This window comes from Anomaloglossus baeobatrachus, chromosome 10 (assembly GCF_048569485.1).
Source record: "Anomaloglossus baeobatrachus isolate aAnoBae1 chromosome 10, aAnoBae1.hap1, whole genome shotgun sequence".
Taxonomy (NCBI): domain Eukaryota; kingdom Metazoa; phylum Chordata; class Amphibia; order Anura; family Aromobatidae; genus Anomaloglossus; species Anomaloglossus baeobatrachus.
Window position 1 is genome coordinate 56,700,383 of NC_134362.1, and position 26,034 is coordinate 56,726,416.

General features: G+C 43.9%; 1 protein-coding gene across 4 annotated transcripts in view; it reads left to right on the top strand.

Annotated features, from left to right (window-relative positions):
• The first annotated feature begins 13,576 nt into the window (after positions 1–13,576).
• Positions 13,577–26,034, top strand: part of PPP2R5B (protein phosphatase 2 regulatory subunit B'beta) — a 127,287-nt gene continuing 114,829 nt past the window's right edge. Inside the window, exons 1-3 of one of the 4 annotated variants that reach the window (XM_075326762.1) lie at positions 13,577–14,011; positions 14,117–14,613; positions 15,495–15,837. In XM_075326762.1, coding sequence (XP_075182877.1) covers positions 15,645–15,837 — 193 coding nt within the window. In that variant the 5' untranslated portion in view covers positions 13,577–14,011; positions 14,117–14,613; positions 15,495–15,644. The other 3 variants (XM_075326761.1, XM_075326764.1, XM_075326763.1) reach the window with 3 other exon arrangements.

Here is a 26,034-nt window from a genome sequence, read left to right on the forward strand (position 1 = left end):
TTTTTGGCTTCTTCTTAACCATCAGTAGGGCATCCATTTTTCTCTTATGCAAAAAGAAAATAATTTGCAAGTTTTTCCTACTCTCATAGGGTATGTACTGATGGAACAGGGGCTCCTAGGCTTACCCTAAGGCTGGGAACTCTGCGCTGTCCCTTATCTCGAAAGTAGGCTTGATGGTAGCCAGGTTTGAGCCCCCAGCGTGACCCTACCTCCTGTCCGAGCCATGATACTACTCTCCCCCACCCTGGGAGTAGTAGGCCGAAAACTCAGTAACCAAAACCCCACAAATAGGCACAGACAACGGTAAACGAAAACTCGCACATACTACACTTAAACATGAAGGAGGGACAGTCTGTGAACTGGGGAGTAAAGCAAAAGGGGTAGGGAATTAACGCACAACTGGAGGACTCACACACCACGTGAAACCGCAACTTGTAGACCACCATATCACAAGTTTCTCCTAATGTCACAGGGTATGTACTGATGGAACAGGAGCTCCTAGGCTGACCCTAAGGCTGGGGCCCCTGCACTGTCTCTTATCTCAAAGGTAGGCTTGATGGTAGCCGGGTTCGAGCCCCCAGCGTGACCCTGTCTCCTGTCCAAGCCCTTATACTACGCTCCCCCAACCTGGGAGTGGGCCAGAAACCCAGAAACTAAAACCCCATAAATAGGCACAGACAAGGGTAAGTGAAAACTCGCACACACTGCACTTAAACACGAAGGGGGGACAGTATGTGAACAGGGGAGTAAAGCAAAAGGGGTAGGGTATTATTGCAGAAATTGAGAACTCACACACCACGCAAAACCTCACCTTGTAGATCACCATATCACAGGAAACCCACAGGAACCAGGCAGAAAAGCTATATCCGGCACTCAGCCCCAGTATCCATATCCTTATAAAGGGTAAAGGCAGCTGGTTATCAGCAGTCTGAGCTCCCAGAAGATGATCACAAGATGATTACAAGCCAGCAGGAATTAACTCCTGCTGTACTGGGCAGCAGTGAAGCAAGAACCAGCTGATGCCCATGACAGGCTGTGCAACTAAGTGATCCCAAGCTGTTTGTCAAACTCTGCAGTGTGAACTTAGTCCGTGGCCGCCATGACACCGAACGAGTGAAACGTCGAACACCGCACGATATCTTAATGGATCCATTGATTTGGATGGGTGAGTTTGATCCATTACACAGATCAAAAGTGGACATTTTTCCTGGAGAACGTTTTGACATACGTCCTGCAAAATAACATGGATGTAAACAGTGAAAAATACAGATAGAAGGGTATGTGAAATATCAATGTCTGAATGAGGCCTAAGGAGATGTTTACACTGCGTCAAAAGCATCCATTTTTCAAGCAGAAGATTCTCCAGGAAATTATTTTTTTCTCAGTAATTTTGCAAAGCTACAGCTTCCTTTGCTAGTGTTTATTTTTATTTTTTTAAGTCTCCTGAAATTTTGGGATTTTTTGAGCAATTTTTTCTGATATTTTGCAAATGTTTTTGATACCTATAAAGAAATTAAAGAAGCCCACACATTAAGTTTTTCATTTAACGAATAAAAAACTTAATAGGAGGGCTTCCTTAACATCTTTTGTGGCAAAAAGTTCAAAAAATGCCTAGGCGTCTTGCAGACATTTTTGTATCCTTCCCATTCACTTCTATTGTAAAATATAGAGTCATTTCCACGTGGAAAACACCTAGAGAATGGTCCAGTCACCTCATTTACGGCTTGATATCAACGGAAACCTAAAACAGTAAAAGACAATCAAAGCTACGTTCCCACTATGAGTTTTTCGTGAGTTTTTGATGTTGCATAATTTCTTTATTTTAGGTCACTTACATTTTTTTATGTGAATTTTTTTACGCCTTGTGGATGTGTTTCTGTAGCAGAAACGTGCATGTGTATGATATCCCCTGCAGATTTTCCACATCTAATTGTCACACAAGGTCTAGAACTCACGGAGTGTCGGGGCGGCACCTGACCCTGTTCAAATAGCAGAGCCTGACACTATACATTAGGTCTCTTGTTAGGCTTCTCAGTTTCTCAGACAGGCTCGGGCATCATCCAAGCTGTGTTCTCTTTGATTCAGGATTGCAGGAGTTAAGTTCTACTAGCCTGGTGAGTATCTCTGGAGTCAAATGTTGAGAGAGACCTATCACAGCTACTCCCTTTTAAGATGGTGGATTTGATCCTCCCATGCCTATTATAGCTTGTTGCAATACCGGTCCCTGTGCTGTGGTGTTCCAGTTGCTGGATATCTTCTGTGCATTATTTGGTGTCATGTGGAAATATTCTTGTTGTTTGTTTATTTCCTCCTTGTTCTTTATTTACTCCTGAGCATGTATTACCTCTGTGTGTGCTTGTGTGTGCTTGCAGTTAGATTGAGTTTTGGTTTTTCCCTGTCTGTCTTTTTGTATGGGATTAACCTCTATTGTCACAGCCCCACCAGGGGTGGGGGCACTGGCGAACATACCGCTGGTGCAGCCGATGCAACTGCACTGGGGCCCAGAGGTGAAGGGGGCCTATGCAGGGCAATTTCTAATGAGGGAAATCTGGCCAGCTGTTTGGAACCTGAGGCTCCCGGGGCCCCTTTCCAGATTTCCATCATTTGTTGCGCCAGGCAGAGAGCGATCCTGTTGCTCCGTTGTACAGTGCATGGAGCAAAGCCACAGGAATCCCCCTGTGGATAGGATGGAGTTGCTCCTGTGAGGTGATGATGTCACCGGAAGGGGAGGGGCTTCCTCCTCCAGCGCGGAGCTGATCCCATCATCCAGTGTTCACCGTATGCTGTGGCTTTAGGGGATGAGGAGCTGTGAAGAAACCACACTGAGAGGATTAAAGGGCTGCACCATGGAGCAAAGGGCTAAGGGTAAGTAATGTGTTTGTTTTCTGTGGGCACAGAATAACTGGATGTTCCTACTTGGGGGCTGCATATTGGGGCATTGTACATGGGAAGGGATGATTTTAAATATGTCAGGCTGGATGGGGAAACGCGTGAAGTGGGGCTGTGTACTGGGAGGCTGTGTAGGAAAGTGGGTGACGTTACTCGCTTGGGGAGGGAGGGGGTGCTGCTGAAAATAACCAGAAAAATGGATGCAGCGTACACAAGATGATTCTTGCTGTTTATTTTCAAACACGTTTCAAACTATTCCAAACTTTTCATCAGGAAAAAAAACACATTACAAGGATGAGCACAGGACATGTCAGACTTCACTGCCAGTTTAATTCAAAAGTAACAGTATGCAAAAAAGAGATTTAACAAAACGTTTTACAATCATGCTGAAATGACATGTATATTGCCAATTTGGCATGAAATTTGTGATAATATATATATATATATATATATATATATATATATATGATTTATTTTGTAGACATTAAAATAAAAATATCTGAAATAAAATAAGTGTCTGTAATCTGTATTTTCTTGCTCCTTAGTCTATACACAATTGTGTTATGCTATCACCCTACAACCCGTGGCAAAAATTATGGAATCACCTAACTCTGAGGATGTTCATTCAGTTGTTTACTTTTGTATAAAAAAGCAGATCACAGACATGGCACAAAACTATAAAGTCATTTTAAATGGCAACTTTCTGGCTTTAAGAAACACTAAAAAAAAAATCATGAAAACATAATGTGCTGGCCAGTAATGGTTACTTTTCAAGACCAAACAAGGGGAAAAAATTATGGAATCACTCAATTATGAGGAAAAAAGTATGGAATCACCCTGTAAATTTTCATTCCCAAAACTAACACCTGCATCACATAAGATCTGCTCATTAGTCTGCATCTAAAAAGGAGTGATCACACCTTGGAGAGCTGTTGCACCAAGTGGACTGACATGAATCATGGCTCCAACACGAGAGATGTCAATTCAAACAAAGGAGAGGATTATCAAACTCTCAGAAGAGGGTAAATCATCACACAATGTTGCAAAAGATGTTGGTTGTTCACAGTCAGCTGTCTAAAATCTGGACCAAATACAAACAACATGGGAAGGTTGTTAAAGGCAAACATACTGATAGACCAAGGAAGACATCAAAGCATCAAGACAGGAAACTTAAAGCAATATGTCTCCAAAACAGGAAATGCACAATAAAACAAATGAGGAACGAATGGGAGGAAACTGGAGTCAATGTCTGTGACCGAACTGTAAGATACCGCCTAAAGGAAAGGGGATTTATATACAGAAAAGCTAAACAATAAAAAGATGACTGCTTGAAGAGAACATGTAAATTTCCACAGTCATTGATTATATGGGGCTGCATGTCAGGTAAAGGCACTGGGGAGATGGCTGTCATTACATCTTCTATATATGCCCAAGTTTACATTGAAATTTTGGACACTTTTCTTATCCCATCAATTGAAAGGATTTTTGGGGATGATGAAATACATTATCAAGATGATATGCATCCTGCCATAGAGCAAAAACTGTGAAAACATTCCTTGAAAGAAGACACATAAGGTCAATGACATGGCCTGCAAATAGTCCGGATCTCAATCCAATTGAAAATCTTTGGTGGAAGTTGAAGAAAATGGTCCATGACAAGGCTCCAACCTGCAAAGATGATCTGGCAACAGCAATCAGAGAAAGTTGGAGCCAGATTAATGTAGAGTACTGTTTGACACTCATTAAGTCCATGTGTGACGCCCTGGCCTTTCAGGTCGTCACAGGTATTGTGCAATCTGCCCTTCTGCATGATATCCACTTCCTCCATGGTTACGGGTCCCTGACCTTTGGTGTTGCTAAGAACAAGCTAATCAAAACCCTAGGAACACTCTGCACCACACCCACCAGACACACCAGTGGACAACCTGAAGGGAATAGGGTTGGCCACTTGGGGGGATGGTTAAGGGGAGGTCAGGAGTGTTAGGAGACAGTCAGTTGAGAAGTGACTCTCGAGAGGAGAGGTCAGGAGCTGGGCTCCGTGAACTATTAGGTGGCAGACGTTGTTCTGGGCCTGGTAGGAGCTGGACCCCAGTCGCAGGGGATTGTGACAAGGGGCACGGACTGTCGAGGAGGACAGCCGGCGGCCTTGTGCCATCACCGGGCAAGGGCCAGGGCATGACGGGGTACGTGGACCCTAGGCCAGGAAGTAGCTTCAGGCGTCCTGGTAATTCACCCGACGAGGATGGAGCCTTCAAGATTCGTTCTCCACCCGCTCCAAAATTGGGGTACTAGCGCAACGAGGGGGATAGGACTTACCCACTGCATAGTCCAGAAAATCCCAAGCGTGAAACCCTGAGAGCAAGCTCACTCTGTTAGCCATACCATTACCAGCCTGACCACCACCAGCATACTCAGGCACATGTCATCAGAGCAATCAACTAGGTGGGCTAAATAAATGCCTGGGTCCACAATCAGTGTCTGCAGGTGACACCACTGCCTCTTCCCCTATGCTACGTCCTTACCAATCACCTGTTTAGGACACAGGTGTGGATGCCTCTCACCCTGCATCTGCCGATGCACAATCTCAAGCTCCATCAGCAACTATGTCTGGTTCTTTGTACCAGCGCAGTGTGCAGCTGTCCTTACCCCAGGTCTTGGAATTCAAACTGAAATACACAGCCACCCATCCACAGGCTCCACCACTGAACACTTGCCCTTAGTGCAAAGGCTTTCCCAGTCTAGAAGTCCCACTCCTTAATAAAGGGGAAAAAAATTGTTTTCTGAGGCCCTCCTCTACATCTCTTCCAGGGTGTATTGCAGTCCTTGCACATAGTGCATTGGCCTTACTACTGTACAGTGCAGGAGTCCCATTTTTAATAATAGGAAAAACTGTTTCCTATTATTAAAGAAGATGAAGAGGCCCTCCTCTTCATGTCTTTCAGGGTGTACTGCAGTCCCTCCTTTTAATATTTGGCAGCCCTTGCACATAATGCAAAAGCTTTACTTATGCAGGGGTCCTAATGTTAATAATGGGAAAAATGGTTTTCTGAGGCCCTCCTCTACTTGTCTTTCAGTGTGTATTGCAGTGCCTTCTAATTTTTGGCAACCCTTGCATATAGTGCATAACCTTTGAGTCTAGGAGTCCCACTATCTAACAATTTTAACAGAATGTGTATGAGGCCCTCCTTTATACCTAATGTAAGGAGTCTCTCTTCCTTTTACTTTTTGCCAGTTCTTTCATTGTCTGCAAAGGGTTTGTGAAGTTCAGAGTCCCTCCTTCATAAATGAAACAGGATGTGTCTGACCATGTCACACATACCAAATGCCTAGATAAGGTAGTAACATGTCAACATTACTTTTACCAGTGACTGTCGTTGGGTGTAGTGTTATTTCCCCCTCTAATATGTCATGTACTGTAGTTATAGGCGACGGGGAAATACGATGAGGGATGGCCCGGCTATTAAGGCTATGTTCACACATTACATTTTTGCTGCATCTTTTCAGGTTTTTTTCATGAGTTTTATGCAAATTATAAGCTGATTTTTATAGTATCAGGAAAAGCTACAAGATTTCATAAATCTAATGCATATTCCTGACTTGAATGGAAAATTGCTACATATTTGAAAGAAGAAGAAGCATTTTTTCAGTGTTTTTTTTAATATTGAAAGCAATTAGAAAGTGTAAAAATGCTACGGGTCAACATTTTTTTTCTTCTTTTTTATATTGCCTTATTTACAAGTCATTATAGAGATGCATCCAGTGATTTTTCCCCATGCTGGTCCCATTACATTTCAGCAATGTTTCCATCTATTTTAGCAATTTTCTGGCTCCCCAGACCTCCAAAGGGGGTCTGCAGGAAAAATGCTTGAGTTCCTCAATAACTTCCGTTATACTCATTACTCGAATTAAGCCCATCCGAATGTCGTACCTGCTCAATTCGAGTAACAAGCACTCCAGCAGTTTAGTGCTTGCTCATGACTAGTCTTTATTATGTTGGAATCCTGCCCTGAGGCCCAATTTTCAAAGGGAGGGGATCATGCTCTGCTCCAGAGTATCACTGTACATGTTGGCATTCATGGTTCCCTCAATGCACCGTAGCTCCCCACAGCCGGCAGTACTCAAGCAGCAACAAACTATGACCCTCCACCACCATGCCTGACTGTAGGCAGGACACACTTGTCTTTGTAATCTTCCTCTGGTTACCGCCACACACGCTTGACCCTATCTGAACCAAATATGTTTATCTTGTTTTCATTAGACCACAGGATGGTTCCAGTAATCAATGTCCTTAGTGTGCCTGTCTTCAGCAAACTGTTTGTGGGCTTTCTTGCACAATATGTTTGGAAAAGGCTTCCTCCTGGAATGCCAGCTATGCAGACCAGTTTGATGCAGTGTTCGGTGTATAATCTGAGCACTAACAGGTTGACCCTCCACCCCTGAAACCCCTGCAGCAATGCTTGCAGCACTCATACGTATATTTTGAAAAGACAGCTCTGGGTATGATGCTGAACACATGCAGTCAACTCTTTGGTCGACTGGGCAAGCTCTGTTCTGAGTGGTTCCTGTCTTGTTATACCACTGTATGGTCTTGGCCACCGTGCTGCAGCTCAGTTTCAGGGTGGTGACAATCTTCTTATAGCCTCGGCCATCTTTATGTAGAGCAACAATTCTTTTTGTAAGATCCTCAGAGAATTCTTTGCCATGAGGTGCCATATTGAACTTTCAATGACCAGTGTGATAGTGTGTGAGGGATAACACCAAATGTAACACACCTGCTCCCCATTCATACCTGAGACCTTGTAACACTAATGAGTCACATGACATTGGAGAGGCAAAATGGCTAATTGGGGACAATTTGACTATTTTTACTTAGGGGGTGTACTCACATTTGTTGCCAGCGGTTTAGACATTAATGGCTCTGTGCTGAGTTATTTAGAGGACACCAAATTTACACTGTTATACAAGCTGCACACTGACACTGCACTTTGTATCACAGGGTCAGATCTTCAGTGTTGTCCCATGGAAAGATAAAGTAAAATATTTACAAAAATGTGAGGGGTGTAAATGTATGCCTGTATATATACTGTGTTTATATATGTATATATATTTATATATATATATATATAAATTATACCATATATTAGATTTTTTTATATATATATATGTATATATATATATATATATGTATATATATATATATATATATATATATATATATATATATATATATATAATATACAGTGCCTACAAGTAGTATTCAACCCCCTGCAGATTTAGCAGGTTTACACATTTGGAATTAACTTGGCATTGTGACATTTGGACTGTAGATCAGCCTGGAAGTGTGAAATGCACTGTAGCAAAAAAGAATGTTATTTGTTTTTTGTTTTTTTTTTGTTTTTTAAATTGTGAAAAGTTTATTCAGAGGGTCATTTATTATTCAACCCCTCAAACCACCAGAATTCTGTTTGGTTCCCCTAAAGTATTAAGAAGTATTTCATGCACAAAGAACAATGAGCTTCACGTGTTTGGATTAATTATCTCTTTTTCCAGCCTTTTCTGACTAATTAAGACCCTCCCCAAACTTGTGAACAGCACTCATACATGGTCAACATGGGAAAGACAAAGGAGCATTCCAAGGCCATCAGAGACAAGATCGTGGAGAGTCACAAGGCTGGCAAGGGGTACAAAACCCTTTCCAAGGAGTTGGGCCTACCTGTCTCCACTGTTGGGAGCATCATCCGGAAGTGGAAGGCTTATGGAACTACTGTTAGCCTTCCACGGCCTGGACAGCTTTTGAAAGTTTCCTCCCGTGCCGAGGCCAGGCTTGTCCGAAGAGTCAAGGCTAACCCAAGGACAACAAGGAAGGAGCTCCGGGAAGATCTCATGGCAGTGGGGACATTGGTTTCAGTCGATACCATAAGTAATGTACTCCATCGCAATGGTCTCCGTTCCAGACGAGCCCGTAAGGTACCTTTACTTTCAAAGCGTCATGTCAAGGCTCGTCTACAGTTTGCTCATGATCACTTGGAGGACTCTGAGACAGACTGGTTCAAGGTTCTCTGGTCTGATGAGACCAAGATCGAGATCTTTGGTGCCAACCACACACGTGACGTTTGGAGACTGGATGGCACTGCATACGACCCCAACAATACCATCCCTACAGTCAAGCATGGTGGTGGCAGCATCATGCTGTGGGGCTGTTTCTCAGCCAAGGGGCCTGGCCATCTGGTCCGCATCCATGGGAAGATGGATAGCACGGCCTACCTGGAGATTTTGGCCAAGAACCTCCGCTCCTCCATCAAGGATCTTAAGATGGGTCGTCATTTCATCTTCCAACAAGACAACGACCCAAAGCACACAGCCAAGAAAACCAAGGCCTTGTTCAAGAGGGAAAAAATCAAGGTGTTGCAGTGGCCTAGTCAGTCTCCTGACCTTAACCCAATTGAAAACTTGTGGAAGGAGCTCAAGATTAAAGTCCACATGAGACACCCAAAGAACCTAGATAACTTGGAGAAGATCTGCATGGAGGAGTGGGCCAAGATAACTCCAGAGACCTGTGCCGGCCTGATCAGGTCTTATAAAAGATGATTATTAGCTGTAATTGCAAACAAGGGTTATTCCACAAAATATTAAACCTAGGGGTTGAATAATAATTGACCCACACTTTTATGTTGAAAATTTATTAAAATTTAACTGAGCAACATAACTTGTTGGTTTGTAAGATTTATGCATCTGTTAATAAATCCTGCTCTTGTTTGAAGTTTGAAGGCTCTAACTTATTTGCATCTTATCAAACCTGCTAAATCTGCAGGGGGTTGAATACTACTTGTAGGCACTGTATATATATATATATATATATATATATATATATATATATATATATATATATATATTGGTGTGTATAAATATACATACAGTGCTGGCCAAAAGTATTGGCACCCCTGCAATTCTGTCAGATAATACTCAGTTTTCTTCTTTCTTTCTTCAAGAAACTGAGTATTATCTGACAGAATTGTAGGGGTGCCAATACTTTTGGCCAGCACTGTATGTATAAGAGTGTGTGTGCATATATATATATATATGTGGCGCCCTGGACAAGCCAGGACGTCACAGGTAGTGCAACAACACACCCCACACCCCGGCTAGGCACATCTAGGTCAAACAATCCTTGTTGCCTCCCTCCAGGGGCTGATGTCCACACCAGGGGGTGGAGCCAGGTGGTTGGCCCCACCCACCAAGGAGTTCACAATCCTGGAGGTGAGAAAAGAAGGGCAGATAGTGAAGAGTTTTGGAGTTTCACAGTTTCATAGTTTTTTAAGGTTGAAGGGAGACTCTAAGTCCATCTAGTTCAACCCGTAGCCTAACATGTTGATCCAGAGGAAGGCAAAAAACCCCAATGTGTCAAATAAGCTCCAATGGGGAAAAAAATTCCTTCCTGACTCTACATACGGCAATCAGACTAGTTCCCTGGATCAACACCCTGTCATAAAATCTAATATACATAACTGGTAATATTATATTTTTCAAGAAAGGCATCCAGGCTCTGCTTAAATGTTAGTAGTGAATCACTCATTACAACATCATGCGGCAGAGAGTTCCATAGTCTCACTGCTCGTACAGTAAAGAATCCTCGTCTGTGACTATGATTAAACCCTCCTTCCTCAAGACGTAGCGGATGCTCCCGTGTTCCAGTCGTAGGCCTAGGTGTAGAGAGATCTTTGGAAAGGTCTCTGTACTGTCCCCTCATATGTTTATACATTGTAATTAGATCCTCCCTAAGCCTTTGTTTTTCCAAACTAAATAACCCCAAGTTTAATAACCTGTCTTGGTGTTGCAGCCCACCCATTCCTCTAATAATCTTGGTCGCTCTTCTATCTACCTGTAAGATTATGTTATTTATAACCTTCTATACTTTTGCTATCAAGAAAAGCATCCATTCCTCTCTTAAATTCATTCAGTGAGTTGGCCATCACCACTTCCCCAGGAAGAGAGTTCCAGAGCCTCACTGCTCTTACCGTGAAGAACCCTCTTCTATGCTGATGTAGGAATTTTCTTTCCTCCAATCGAAGAGAATGCCCCCTTGTTCTTGTCATAGTCCTTGGTACAAACAGATCATGGGAGAGATCTCTATATGGCCCTCTGATATATTTGTACATGTTTATTAGGTCTCCCCTAAGTCTTCTGTTTTCTAGAGTAAATAGACCTAATTTTGATAACCTTTCCGTGTATTGTAATGCACCCACTCCATTTATTATTTTAGTAGCCCGCCTCTGAACCCTTTCAAGTTCAGTAATGTCTTTCTTCAGCACCGGCGCCCAAAATTGCACACAATACTCCAAGTGTGGTCTGACGAGTGATTTGTACAGAGGGAGAATGATATTTTAATCTCGTGCCCCCAGACCTCTTCTAATGCATCCCATCACCCTATTTGCTTTGGTGGCTGCTGCCTGACACTGGGCACTCCAATTTAGCTTCTTATTGACTAAGATGCCTAAGTCTTTTTCCATGTCTGATTTCCCCAGCAGTTTCCCATTTAGTAAGTAATCGTAGCATCTGTTTCTCCTTCCCATGTGCATAACCTTACACTTATCCATGTTAAACCTCATTTGCCATTTTTCAGCCCAATTCTCCAATTTACTCAAATCCATCTGTAGTTGCAAACTGTCTTCCTTTGTGTTAACTACCTTACATAGTTTTGTGTCATCTGCAAATACTGATATTTTACTCTGTAAACCATCCGCCAGATCATTAATAAATATATTAAATAGTAGGGGGCCCAATACAGACCCCTGTGGCACCCCACTAGTAACCCTGGCCCAATCTGAGTATGCGCCATTAATAACCACTCTTTGTTTTCTACCACTAAGCCAGCTACCTACCCATCTACACACATTTTCCCCGAGCCCAAGCTTTCTCATTTTACTTAGCAGTCTTTTATGTGGGACAGTGTCAAATGCTTTACCGAAGTCGAGATGGAGGAGTGAAGTGGTAGTGGAGCAGACTGACCGTGTCCGGGTGCGTGGCCCGGGCACATACAGCAAGGTTGGCAGACGGTGGTGACTGTCTGCAGGAGAGGCTGATTGACGTGAACCGTAAGGACCGGGGACGGGCGGTGGCCTGCCGGTACCAGATCGGGGAGCGAAGAGAAGCCAGCACCACTTGGCAGGGCTTACGGACCCCGACCAGGCTAGGAGTCGCCGTAAAACCGGTCAAATCCGTTAGCGAAGGGAACCTCCGGGGTTTCCCAGCAGTCAAGACCCGATTGAAGGCAACAGCTCAAACCGTGAAGGGAAATACAGTCACCGCCAAGGCTACAGTTCCCAGGGCCAGAGCCTGCGGGCAAAAGGGGCTCCCTCAGCCTCCATCCAAGCTGGGGAGCGGGTTACCGGTGGGAAGCCACTAGAACCGGGAACATAACACAGGTGCAGGGAAAGGCAGTCACCACCAACCTACCGGGAGAACTACCGCAACCGTCTGTGGGACCCGTCCATCCAGCCGTTTGTTTTACCGGAGACTTTGCATTCGTCATTGGCTGAGTGAGTACCACCGTGCCGTGCGGCACAATGCTGCCCCCGCGACCCTGCACCTCACCAGGCCCCGTAACCCGCTTGCCTTCCCTCCCTCACCGGGCCCCGGGACAACCAATCCCCCTACCCACGGAGGGGAAGAACAACATCCAAGCTGCTCCCTGTCATCGCTCCCGGGATCCCCGTCCAGAGCAGCGGTGGTGTCACAACCTCAACACAACCGTGGGTGGCGTCACGGACAATAAATCCCCAACAGCATTCCCCTTTTCACTCACGGGCGAGGAGCGCCGCTCGAGTCCCCGGATCCGGCCCACCGCTCGAGCCACTGAGCAGCAGCAGCGCCGGACCCGAGCGTGGTGAGCGCAGAGTCCCCTCCCCGCCCGCGACATATATATATATATACGGTATATATATATGTATATATATATATATATATATATATATATAGGTATGTGTAAAGATATACATATTCAGTAATGTGTGTGTCTGTATATATATTTTATACCATATATTAGATCATTAGATCTCTATAACTATATATATATATATATATATGTGTGTGTGTGTGTGTGTATCTATGTATAAATATACATAGCTATAAATGTGTGTGTGTATATATATATAATCTTCTACCATATATTAGATCATTATATATATATATATATATATATATATACTGCATATATATATACATATTTGTAAATATGTACATTTATACACACACATATAGATATATATATATATATATATATATATATATACACATTTATAGATATCTAATATATGGTATAAGCACCTACAGATCGTATAGATCTTGCAATATGATATGAGATGCAGATGCATGCTGTGTCCCTCACGCTGTGTCTGCAGGTGTAGATCTGTGGAATCAGGCAGACACAGCTGCAGTGCCTGTAGAATTGGTAATACATTAGCTACAGTCATATTTCCACTGTATACATGTATCAATTCTACACACACTGCTTCCTCCCTGTTCCTAGAGTAACACAGCACTACTGCACAGGCAGCTGTCTCTTTAAATCCAGCATGACTGCAACCAATGGTTTTATAGAGAAGTGACATCACCCCCCAGCAGTGACGCAGACCCTATTATTAAAAGGCCAATCTCCGACTCATTCATGGTCACATGACATTTGGGAGAAGTGCAGGGGGGGAGGAATAGGTTTGGGTTTTGTCATTGTACTGATCCTGCAGCGAGAGATAAAACAAGGCTGCTGATATTGGAGGAGAAAAAAAACTGGGAAATCCTCCTAATTCCATGCAATCATTGCATCTGCCTATTATCCGAAAACAGGGAAACTGCAGATCTTTCCAATCACGTGAAGACGGCTTCTATGGATCAAGGACAGGTTGACAGAAAGGAGGGTCACAGGGGCCTATGCAAAATCCCATAAAGGAGAAAAACCTAAAACTAGGATCCTATTCACTGCGGAGGGTCTCATCTGTGCCGGCTCCTTCTCTAATTACCATCTTGCAGAATTTATTCTAATTGGCGGGTCTGGTGATCATTTTAATGCAATGCCAGAATTATTTTACGCTCCTCCACCTGATCCCACAGGGAAGCTAGAAGTGAAAAGGTGATTCTACCTAACGCTCCTTCTTTTTTTTTTTTTGCAGCAGGAATTGGATGCTCTCGATTCAGAGAAGATTAAAGGGTTAATAATACAGAATTTTTTTTCCAGGCCTCGAGTCCTTTAAAAAAAATCAGGAATGCATGGGTTCTGCACACCGTATCGGCTGCCAGTATCAATTTCCTGAATATATTATTCTTCCGGATCCTGCCCATACATACACTGCTCTCTCCGCGTCCAATTTGTGGAATATCAAAAGCGGTGCATAGTCCGAGGATATATGTTTAACCCTATAGAAGGAAGAATAAGATTGCACCATATATCAGGAGGAATCGTGTAGAAATTGCATGGTGCAGGAATCATCCGTGCCTATTCTACAACCCCTTGAAGGACCTACTTCTTCGGAGACGCGGAAACTACTTGCTTTTTTTTTTTTTTTTACCTTGGGCCGGGCAATCTGGATATCGTTCAAGTGTAAATTTGATTTTCATCCCGCTTGCGGCCTAGCCTTCATTGATTACTATCAGACTTTGGATGCAGATTACATACAACGATCTACACGGGAAGGTGAATTCTTAAAGCAAGAGCCTTTAGGCAAAGCTGCAGCTGTAAGTTTGATCCCCCGACATTGGGAATGGGGGATATCACACAAAGGGTTTCTTCAAAAATAATCAAAATCTTGAAAAGGTGTGCAAATATAGTCTAAAATGTTCATTTTTTTTTAATCTTAAGATGCCAGATCTTGGCACCATTGGTCTTTTAATAATCTCGATTGTCTTGAGCTGAAATTCAGGTCTTGGGACATGTTTTATGCATTTGGTTGAGGTTGTTTTTACATGACAGTCTTGTCAAGGATATATACAACATGGTGTCTTCATAATGTTGGCAGTAAAGGTAGAGATTTTTGGCTAAAGATTTGATGGTGACCATCCCAGGGTGTGTAGAATGGAACTGGTCCATTGGAAGTTTCTCAATGTGATGTCAACTACATAAATATGTATATAAATACATTATATGATACATAAACTTAATACAATGTGACGAATGCGACATTTGTCTTATCTAATTCTTAGCAAGTGATTGGTAATTTTACTGCAGTATCTTCAGAAATATTGGTGATACATCGGAAATGACCCAGCCTTTTATCTTCCATGTTTATATACATTCCCCAATGTTCCGTATTCCACCAGTTGGTATTTGAGGATATATTCCTACTTGGTCATATACATTCATTCAATATTACTATGTAACATAATTACATTTTGTTACTTTGTTGTCTTAATTTTTATCGGAAATGACCCAGCCTTTTATCTTCCATGTTTAGATCATATTTCCCAATGTTCCGTATTCCACCAGATGTTATTGATTTATATACATCCATTATCTGTAATATATACCAATATTACTATGTAGCAATACATTTTCTTACTTTGTTGTTTTAATTTTTTACATATATGTTTTTTAATCATATCTTATTTTTTTCCCCCAGCTTCTTCATCTGCTGCCCATGGGTGATCCTGCTTCCACCAGGACCCACCTGGGCCTAGATTGCTAATAATTCCCCAGTGTGCGTCCATCATTTTCTGCAGTTGCTAACAACCACCAACATCTTCCTACTGCTGCTGCCTTGAACATACTAATGGAGACCAAACTTCCCATTACCCCCACCAGTCCATCCTCCCCGGGTCTTTCCCCTGTCCTAGCGGCTGACAAGGTAGATGGATTTTCCCGTCGTACTCTTCCTCGCTCCCGTCAACGAAGATCACACAGCTCGTCTCAGTTCCGCTACCAAAGCAAGCAACAAGAGTTAACGCCCTTACCTCCCTTGAAAGGTAGGCATGTCTTCCAAAATGTCTTAATGCCTTATAGCCAGTGTTTTGGACTGGGCAAAAATGGATGATCTCCTTGGATGCCCGGCCCTTTCGAGATCCTTTAGGATTAGGGTACTTTCACACTTGCGCTGTTTTCCTTCCGTTACAATCCGCCCTTTTGGAAAACAGCAGAATCCGTTAACGGATTTCGCTGTTTCCCATAGACTTGTATGGGTGACTGATTGTGCCAAAAGGACCTGCGTTGCTTCCGCTGGGCGACGCTCCGTTGCTTCCGCCCAGCGGGAGGAACACAGCATGTAACGTTGTTTTGAGCAGCGGAATCCTCAGGATTTCACTGCGCATGCTCTTCTTTTTTTTTTTTTTTAAATCAAAAACTTTATTTTGTCACGTGGTGGCCGAACGTTCAGCTAAGCGCCTGCCCGCCGGCATGCCCGGCCGCCGGCAAGTGACAGCGCTCAGCTGAACCACCGGCCGCCGGCTATTGAGATCGATCAGCTGATCGTTCACAATAGTCTGCTGCCGGTAAAACTGTAAAGAATAAAAAAAAATAAATAAAAAAAAAAATAGCTTTCCGTTGTTTTGTACGATCCGTAGCATCCGCTGTGCCACTATATGCAACGCATTCGTTGCAGCCGTAACACAACGCAATGCTACGGAAGCCATCCAACGCAAGTGTGAAACTAGCCTAAGATGTAACAGAGGTGAATGTTGGGTTGAATAGTTTGTGCATTATGATAACTTATTGCATTAGGATAAGCGCTTGTTCAGATAAGTGTAATTTTTGGGTCCTTGTGCTCAATGGACCACAGTTGGATAGCACACAGGCTACTTGTAGCTAGTGCGCATGAGTGTTTATAGACCACAATAATGGATGGAATTGAATGCAGCTATTGCACCTATTTGAAATACGGAAGAGCACATAGTTAGTTATCTCCAAATCTTACGGACTTGACTGGCCCATCTTTGAAACAGCCAGCTAAACCCGGCCTAAAGCTGTAAACTTAGGCTGAGTTCACATGTCCTATAATTATCTGTTAGAGCAGATTCTATAGAGATCCATTGGCAAAATGATTTCTGCCGGATCCGTTTTTTTTAACGTGGGAGTCTATGGAGAACGGATTGCTATTTATGTTCCATATGAAACTGATCCAGTAAGCAAAAAACGGATGCAAGAAAAACAGATGACTAAAAACGGATACGGCAGAAATCGGCTGTTTAACAGACAAAAAGGTTGTGTTTGTACAATATTTTTCCCAACGGATCTCTTCTGCAGGATCCATTCTAATGGATGAGTACTGGACATGTGAACTCAGCCTTAGGCCCCCTACACACGTCCGTGATAAACATGCACATTATTCATGGTCTGTGTTGAAGGTACGTATGGCTATCCATGTGCCGTGATTTTGGCAGACGTGTGTTCACCGTATGCTATCTGTGATAGCACACGGAGATTAGGAACTTTTTACTCACCTGTTTCCAATGCTGCTGTTTCAACATCAGTGAATATTCATGAGCATAATGAGCGTGCCCGGAAGCGAGTGACAGCAGCGCTGGAGACAGGTGAGTATAGAAAATCATTTTATTTCACAGACTTGTCTTTTCTCCGGTACGTGTCACTTCAGTGTGTGGTCCTTGTGACATCAGTGCTGCCGGGGAAGAACGGACTTGTCTCTGTGCGGAATACATGGACACGCTTGTGCAGCACACGGACACACGTCCGTGAGAAAACACTGAGGTGTGCACAGACCTATTGATTTTAAAGGGTCTGTGTATGTCCATGTCTCCGGTACATATGAAAATGGACATCATACCTACGGGAATCACTGACGTGTGAAAGACACCTTACTTGGTATCATGGTAGTTGGTGCTAAATAACTCAGCTTTACTACATCTGTTTAATACATGTCTTCGGCACTACATAATCCAGTCTGGCGCTAGTGTGCACAGATTGACTACAGTACTGATGGGTCCACACTATCTACTTTCTAGCTATTACATCTGTCCATACTATTGTACTTTGTGCTGTATTTTCCGGGCAGAAGAGGGTCCCTTGTGCAAGAACAATATATGGGGGCCCTTTGAGGTCATTTCGCACAATGCATTAGTGGTGGTAGTGGCCTCCTTACCACCTGGGCCCCAGGTTGCACCAGTGATATGTCCGCCCCTGATATTTTCTTGTTATACTCAATTATGACCCAATTGAGACAAATGTTATCACCCCAGTATTGATTTGTTAACCCCCTGTATGTTTCAACCTTGTCCTCTTGGCCATTTTTTGCTGCCACCCTCCCTGTCAATTTAGCTTCTCCCCCCTTTCTCGCTCATCCGTCCTCTCCGCTTCTCCTTTCACTCTCCATGATACTGATCCTCAGATCAATAGCTCTAACGGTTCAGATGACATTATCATCCTTTATAATTCCATTCTAGAGGATGGACCCATCCTGCCTTTATCCTTCCCATTTCTCTCTCTCTCTCCCTCCTTTTCTCCTGGGAGAAGCGATCCACTATGCAGTACGTGCAGTGCAACGGAAGGCAGTAGTATTCTTATATAATGCGGAGCATTCATTGTTACATATTCCATACACCACCCTGTCCTGATGTTAAATATTAATGTGCGCTGCATGGCAGAGCATCGTCTCTAGCTGAGCGAATGCACAATGAGGATGCACATACTATAAAGCACAGCATGACTTCATTCTTCATTCACAGAGACCTAAGCTGCATCCTTCCGGTGTATACATATATGTATAGTGTCATGTATTTAGATATGGGTTTCCGTAACGTGTTTGTCTGTTGGCAAAAGGATAAGGATATAAAAAAAAGTGATATTCCATCTAGAAAAATTTGCCATATTTTACTCTTCAATGTAAAAAAAAAAAAAAAAATCTTATGGTGCTAACTGGAAACTGTCAGCAGGAAGGATAGCAGCTCCTTAGCAGGAAGGATAGCAGCTCCTTAGCAGGAAGGATAGCAGCTCCTGACTGATCTTGTGATTACTGTGTGTTTCCAGCACGTTTTAAATATCATTCTAAATGGTCTGTGACTTTAATGCTTTACTATACCTTGCGGACGATTTCAATTAATATCCAGAGATTTTGCAGCATTTTAAGGCTATTTTCACACATTGCATTTTTGCTGCTGTTTCTTTGCAGTTTTTTTTTTACATTGGCTTTATGCAAATAATGCAAATAAAAAGCTGCTTTGTACAGATTCCAGAAATCTCATGCGCATACACACTTGCTTTTTTTTGTTCCTGACCGAAATGGTAAACTGATGCTTTTTCTTCTGAAAACGCAGCAAAAACCGCAGCTTTTTTATTGCCAAGTGATCAGGTTTTGCTGAAGAAAAAAACGCCGCAAAAACACTTGCTTTTTTTTTTTTCCTGACCAAATTGGAAAACTGCTGCTTTTTTTTTCTCCCAAAAACGCAGCTTTTTTTTTTTACTACCAAGTGATCAGATTTGCTGCAGAAAAAAACCGCAACAAAAACGCAATGTAGCCTAAGGGGTGTCCAGTTTCTAGACATTTTTTATTTACCAAACAATTAAAAAGCCATAAAATAGCAAAAGGAATAATATCAATGATGCTCATCCCCCGCTGCTTACATACACATCCATGTTTAAATATGGAGGTGGACCAGGGGAGGGGAGAAGCGGCACACTAGTGGAGGGAGATAGGTAGGTGAGGATCACTTTGTTTGTTATTTTATACTATTAGCTAAGAAACTAAAGGGCCTGAACAAACACTTTAATGTTGCTGTAGCTCCCCACGGGGCAAGTGGTAAACCTACTCATTGCCGGGCCGTTCCGGGTCAGGTCAGGCATTGTCACGGGGTGCCCTTGCCCGGTTCTCTTGCTCCGAGGCGTACAGTAAATAGTGGGGGAAGCGGGGAATTGGGAAACGTATGTCGTGACTCAACCTGTGGTATGCGGCCAGGAGTAGCCGATGCTGCCGGATTCCTCGCCGGGGCAGGTGCTATGGCAGCTGGGATGGTGTCGCTCCCCACAGGCAAAGCAGGCCCCAGGTGGATGATGAGGGTATTAATGGCCATTGGCGCCTAAGTGCTGGGCGGCGGTGTCGGTAAGGACGAGCCAACACAGTCTCTGCGGGTTCAAGGTGTAGTATACTCACAACGTCAGCTGCCAGCCCGGTCACACTGGTCACTGCCGTGATGAGCTCCGGTCAATCCCAGATCCGGTAAGGGGCCACCACCGGTGTTTTGAGAGAGCAGGAGAGAGAGTCCTATTTCTAGGGTGTCCCCCTACGCAGTTAGGTACCCTGGCTGAGGTCCTGCTCCAAGCCCCGGGCCCAGTAAAGTCCATGTTTTCCAGAGATGTCTTGCCAGACCTATGGTCCTGATGGGTCTGTTTCTCAAATCCGTGTGTTGCACCTATTTCTAACCCAAGTGGACCCCTATCCCCAGGTGGCTGGCTTCAGTGACTGGGAAGTCCCATGATCGTGATGGCCACCCCCCTGCCTACCCTGAGCCAACCCACCCTGTGTGAAGGCTCCTAAGCTGTATGTAGTGTGTGAATGTGGAACATCAGTGATTAAGCCCCTCCTTACCTAAGATAGACCGCACGTTAATTGAGGTGCAATACCCTGTGGCGACCAGAGCATCAGGGGCGCCACATTGCATTATAAGATTTAAAAGCTAGTAAGCATTCTTGTTGACTGTTTCCAAATTTCAGCACAAAATGTATCTGTAACTGAAAACAGTAAAATGAAAGACAGATCATGTAATACACAAATGGGCTCAGCCCAACAGAGTGAGACGTGAGTTACTTCTCATTTTGGGAAGGTCTGTATGGACAAAGGTGCACAGATAAGGCAGTATCATAAGATACAAAATGGGGGTGAAGGTGATGGTAGCGCTCACCTGTAAGCAGTGGCATAACTAGAGTGCGATGGGCCCAGATGTGAAATTAGGCCTGTGCCCCCCTCTGGACGTTGGTCCGATGTATGGGCACCTATTGGTGCCAGCTGCTTCTCTGCAGGGTGGGTTCCGGGCCCCACAACCCTGCCGGGCCCGGTCGCGATTGTGATCTCTGCGACTGCAATTGTTACGCCGCTGCCTGTAGGGGTTGTGTGAGGATACAACCTCTGTAGAAGCCTGATGTGCCATAGCTGGTTGGAGAAGAGCATCATCCAGAGAGCAGTTTGGCAAATTGGAGGTTATCATGATGTGTGGACTGCGCTCATGGAAAGGAGAAGATACAGAAAATCAAAGCAGGGTTTTTATTCACTTCAACGCGTTTCGCCACCCGACCAACACCTTTATCAAACTAATAAATATTCATTTGTTTTTATACCTTGGGAAAGGTGTCGTTCATGCACCAAAACGCATTGGATGGAATAAAAAAAAACCTTGCTTTGTCTCTCCATATCACCTCTTTCCCTGCGCAGCCCACACATCATGATAACTTCCATTTTGCCAAATTATTTCTCATTTTGACTTCTAGTGAGAGCCCAAGCTTAACTCCATAGTGAAAAACCATATTATGACTGCTGAAGGCACTTGGGCAAATCATCAAAATCCACTGCTGGCAGACCCCTGTGTAATTGGCAACCACTAATTTACCAGATTTCTTGATGGGAGACAAGTCTGGAGATGCTGCAGGTCATGGTAGCATGATTAAGCCATGCAAGCTGCTCACAGTTGCATGAGAAACATGTGGCCTGGTGCTCTCATGTTGAAAAATGGCTTTTGGCATACTTGGGAGAAATGGCGGTAACACTCGTTCCACCACAAAATCAATGTAACATCATTTTAATGTACTCTAAGTGAAGGTGCATAAAGTGTGGTAGCCAGATCTGCCTAGTCTTAGAGGGATCTGGTTACCGCATATTATGCCACTCCACACCAACTTTTTTACCGCTGCATGACACTTTATTATTGACCGCGGCTAGGTCTTATTTTCAGGGGATGTCTTATATTTAAGCATCCCTGAAAACTCCTGCTATGTCTTATTTTTGGGGAAACATGGTAGCAACACCCGATCCACATAATCCCAAAAGTAGGACCATGCTGACGTTCCCAAGTGAAGAATGGCGTTGTCCAAGTGGTCTCAAAGCCAGGACCAATCTTTGGCCAGTAATGCGTTTAAGAAAAAACAACTGATCCATGAAAAGGATAGACCTCTATTGCTATTTTGCTCTGCATCATGATTACAGCCTTTTGAGAGCGGTGGTATGAGGTCAATGAATAGGTCTTAATGGGGTGGCATAATGTACTGAAGCAGGACCCCTCTAGTCTTCTTTCCAGATACACTAACAGCTCAGCTTTGTCGTTGATGTGTCATGGGTGACAGACAGTCATGTGGTTTCTGGCAATAGAAGGTCACAGCTTTTGGCTGCGCAAAATGCTCCCTGACATTCTATTGTTCCTGCTGTTAGTATTTATTGTAATATGTTGCTTTCCTGCTGGGTTTTCATCTGTTCCCCTTTAAGACCCAGCTGCACCCTCCTTCCATCCAGCTGCTGAGTATCAGTATTCCCATTGTGCTTAAATACTCCCATCTTCCCTGGACTTGTGCTGGTTATATTATTCAGTTCATTCAAGCTCTGGATGCAAGCAGGTGGCTTGCACTCATCTGTAGTATCATTGCTGAAACTTTGCTGATCTTCTACTTGAGTCATCTGTGGATAAGTAGTTCATGCATTTTCCCCCCTGTGTGTCCTCTTATGTCTTCCTTTAGCGTTTAGTGGGGTTGACGAATAGCTCATCGCATCCATTCCCTATTTAGGGTCCAGCACTAGGGATACTTAGGGTCAGGTATCCGGCTCGGTGCATAGGAGTGGAACTCATCTAGGGTTGTGAGGAACCCCAGGGACCAGCAGTACGTTTGGTCAGGGGGTCACCATCTCCCCCTTCCCTATACATAGGGTTTCCCTTCTCTTTTGCAATTCGCCTGGTACTTCCCTGTACTTCGAGTGACAGGTACATTGATTTGGTGATGAAACAGTGGTACAGTCAGTTCTCCAAAGTGTCCCTGGAGCCATTTTAACACGTGACAATGCCAGGTCGCATAGTGCTGGTGCTACTGTGAGGAGCTTGTGCAGCCTAAATGTGCTTCCATGGTCAGCAGCCTCTCCGGACTTGTCTCCCGTTAAGAAAATGAGGAGTTGCCAACAGTGGATCTTGATGATTTGTCCAAGTGCATCCAGTATATATATATTATACTATTTAACTCAGCAGCACCACCAAGAAGAGGGGGCGCAATATTATCAATGGATTATTTGTGCAGATGGCACCAACACACATTTGCACGGAAGCCAATCAAATCAGGGCTGTAACTGTAGCAGCGGTTTATGCACAAGGGGAAAAGACTACAAACTTGGCACATGTGCAACTCCACCTTCTGCCATTTCAATATTGAGGAGTGAATATGACCGCCATATGGTTGTATCTTGAGACTGTGCCAGTTAAATATTGCTGCAAATGATTGACAGTGGTATTTAAATGGTTAAACAGCAACAATGAAAGCAAGCTCTGATCATTGCTGTTCGGGTGCATTCAGACGACTGTATAAATTGGTACGAGATGGGACCGCAAATGTTTGAACTGGCTATGCATCACCTGACCCGAGCATGACAGCTTCTAACATTTCTGTGAAGCTACTCATAAGACCAACGGCCGGTCCGAGCATTGCACTCCGAGAAAGAAAGGTGCTGGCTGTGTAACACAGCCGGCTTCCATAGTATATGTATCAGGTTCAGTTCTTAAAGGGAATGAACCAGCAGGATTTTCATATATATAGTAAATCCAGTACTATACTGGTGCTAGGATGCTGAATGTAAGTATACCATTTGTTCAGAGATTGGATGTTTTATTTCAGAGATATGTGCAAGTAAAGTCCCAGCAATGCACTGCTATTTGATTGATAGGTGCAACAGGAAGAGAATATGTGTTTTGGGTTTTGCTATCTATTCCCACCCCTGCCTGTCAGCCTGCGCCGGAATTAATGTATATGACGGCGACAGGGGCAGGAATAGATAGCAAAACCCGACCCACATATTCCCTTCCTGTTGCACCTGTCAATCAAATAGCAGTGCATTGCTGGAACCTTATTTGCACATATTTCTGAAATAAAACATCAAATCTCTGAACAAAACCTATGCTTACATTCAGCATCCTAGCTCCAGTATAGCACTGGCTTTACTTTATATATGAAAATCCTGCTGGTTGGTTCCCTTTAAGCCAGTTTCAGATACTTTCTATTGCCTTATGACGTCTTTACTTTACATGGACATGAAGGGGCTCATGTCATTACTAGAGATGAGCAGACCTGTGCACGTTCAGATTCAGACAAACTTTAGTTAACAGTTTGTTTCGGGACCTAGACTTGACCTGAACTTGTTTCTGAACCCCATATTAGTCAATGGAGACCCGAACTAATGGGCTCAACTTGAGTAACGAGTATAATGGAAGTCAATGGTTGGGTGGTTCGGCACATACCACCAACCATATACAGGAAGGGAGGTGTTTGGGTTTTTGTTTTTTTTGGACACACAGCATCCACAAACATTATTTATACCCTCAATGAGAATAATTCGGAGACTGTAAGCGCTCTCACTGTGCCGAGGACACCGAGCGTACCCGAGGACACCAAGCGTACCCAAGCACAGCGATGCTCGAGCGAGTGGTTAGTATACATTTTTTTTAAAGATCGTGTTTGGGTTTGAACCCCGACCTTTAGGCTATGTGAAGAGAATGGTTCTGCACTCGGAAGGAGTCGAGGTGCACGTGAAATGGGGTAGCCCAAAAGTTGTGACCTTTGGGCTATGTGCACATGTGGCGCCCCTGCGGCTTCCGTCGCCACAGGACATTGCACCCCATCCAGCGGTGTGATGCCCATTCTGGGTGAGGAAGGGAGTGAACACCGGTCCCCTGGTAAATCTACACAACACCCATTGTTAGGTACATACTGGGACCAGGGACAGTGGCAGTAACCCTCCCATGCTGCATGCTGGGAGGGGCCGTAAGACCCATCCCTGCTTCTATAGGGTACAGCATAGCAACTGGGGAGGTGGGAGGAGCCACGAGAGAGCAGATAGAGAACGGAAGGTCAAGTTAGTTTCAGTTTAGTGATGGGCAGTCCGGCTCTTTTTGATGAGCCGGCTCATTTGGCTCGGCTCACCAAAAAGAATCGGCTCTTTCGGCTCAAAAAACGGCTCTTTTTTTAAAAAAAACCCTCTGCTACACCTTGTGGTGATGCAGAACCTCCCCTGTACATTGGGAACCTCATTCTACACCCTTGTATGTATCTAGTGAAGCAGTAAAAACAGTTTTTAGCATTATTGTTTCCGTTTCCTCAGATTGTCAGCTCTTCTGGACAGGGCCCTCGCTCCTCTTTTATGTGGTGTTTTTTGTACATGTCCTTTCTACATTAGTCAGTGCTCTGATATGTGTCGCTCCTACAAAAGATTATAATTCCTGAAAATAAAGGCGAGTTGCAATTACTGTACTGCCTGTCACTATATGTGCAACACACACACACACTGTACATACTGAACACAAAGGACACACATACATACACACATTGTACACACACACTGTACATACACACATTGTACACACATACTGTACGCACACCAACATATGGAAGCATAGGATACTGAATAGCAAAATCAGTTCTTTTCAACACAACCTGGAACAGAAATGTTTAAATGCTAACATAGCATGGGTCCAACTTCTGCTGGTGGTGCAGAGCACTACAAATCCCAGCAAGTGGAACACAATATGGCAATGCAACACTAGTTACATACCAACTTTTTTAACAGTTAAGTGACAATAAATGTCATTGAGGTAGTATTGCACATAAAACAAATGTATAGAGGTTGTCCTGACTAACATTGATGGCCTGGCCTTATTATAATAGGTAATCAATGTGTGATGGCTGGAGGGCGGATGTGCGGTATCTAGCCGCTGTCACTACATACAAGATGGAGCACCTTCATAACGGCAAATCTGGCCAGCATTAAGAACAGCTGATCATCCGAGGTGTCGGGTGCGGCCCTACAGCAATCACACATTGATCAACTAAAGCAGAGGTGAGGACCTCCAGGTCTGGAGGGTGCAGGTCATGTGTTCAGGATTTCCTTATGGTACTGTCACACTGGTGGAGGATCGCCTCTGAACATGCCTGTAGTCCAGGCGAGGCAGGGGGCTATACTTTGTATGGCTCCTGTCATGTGT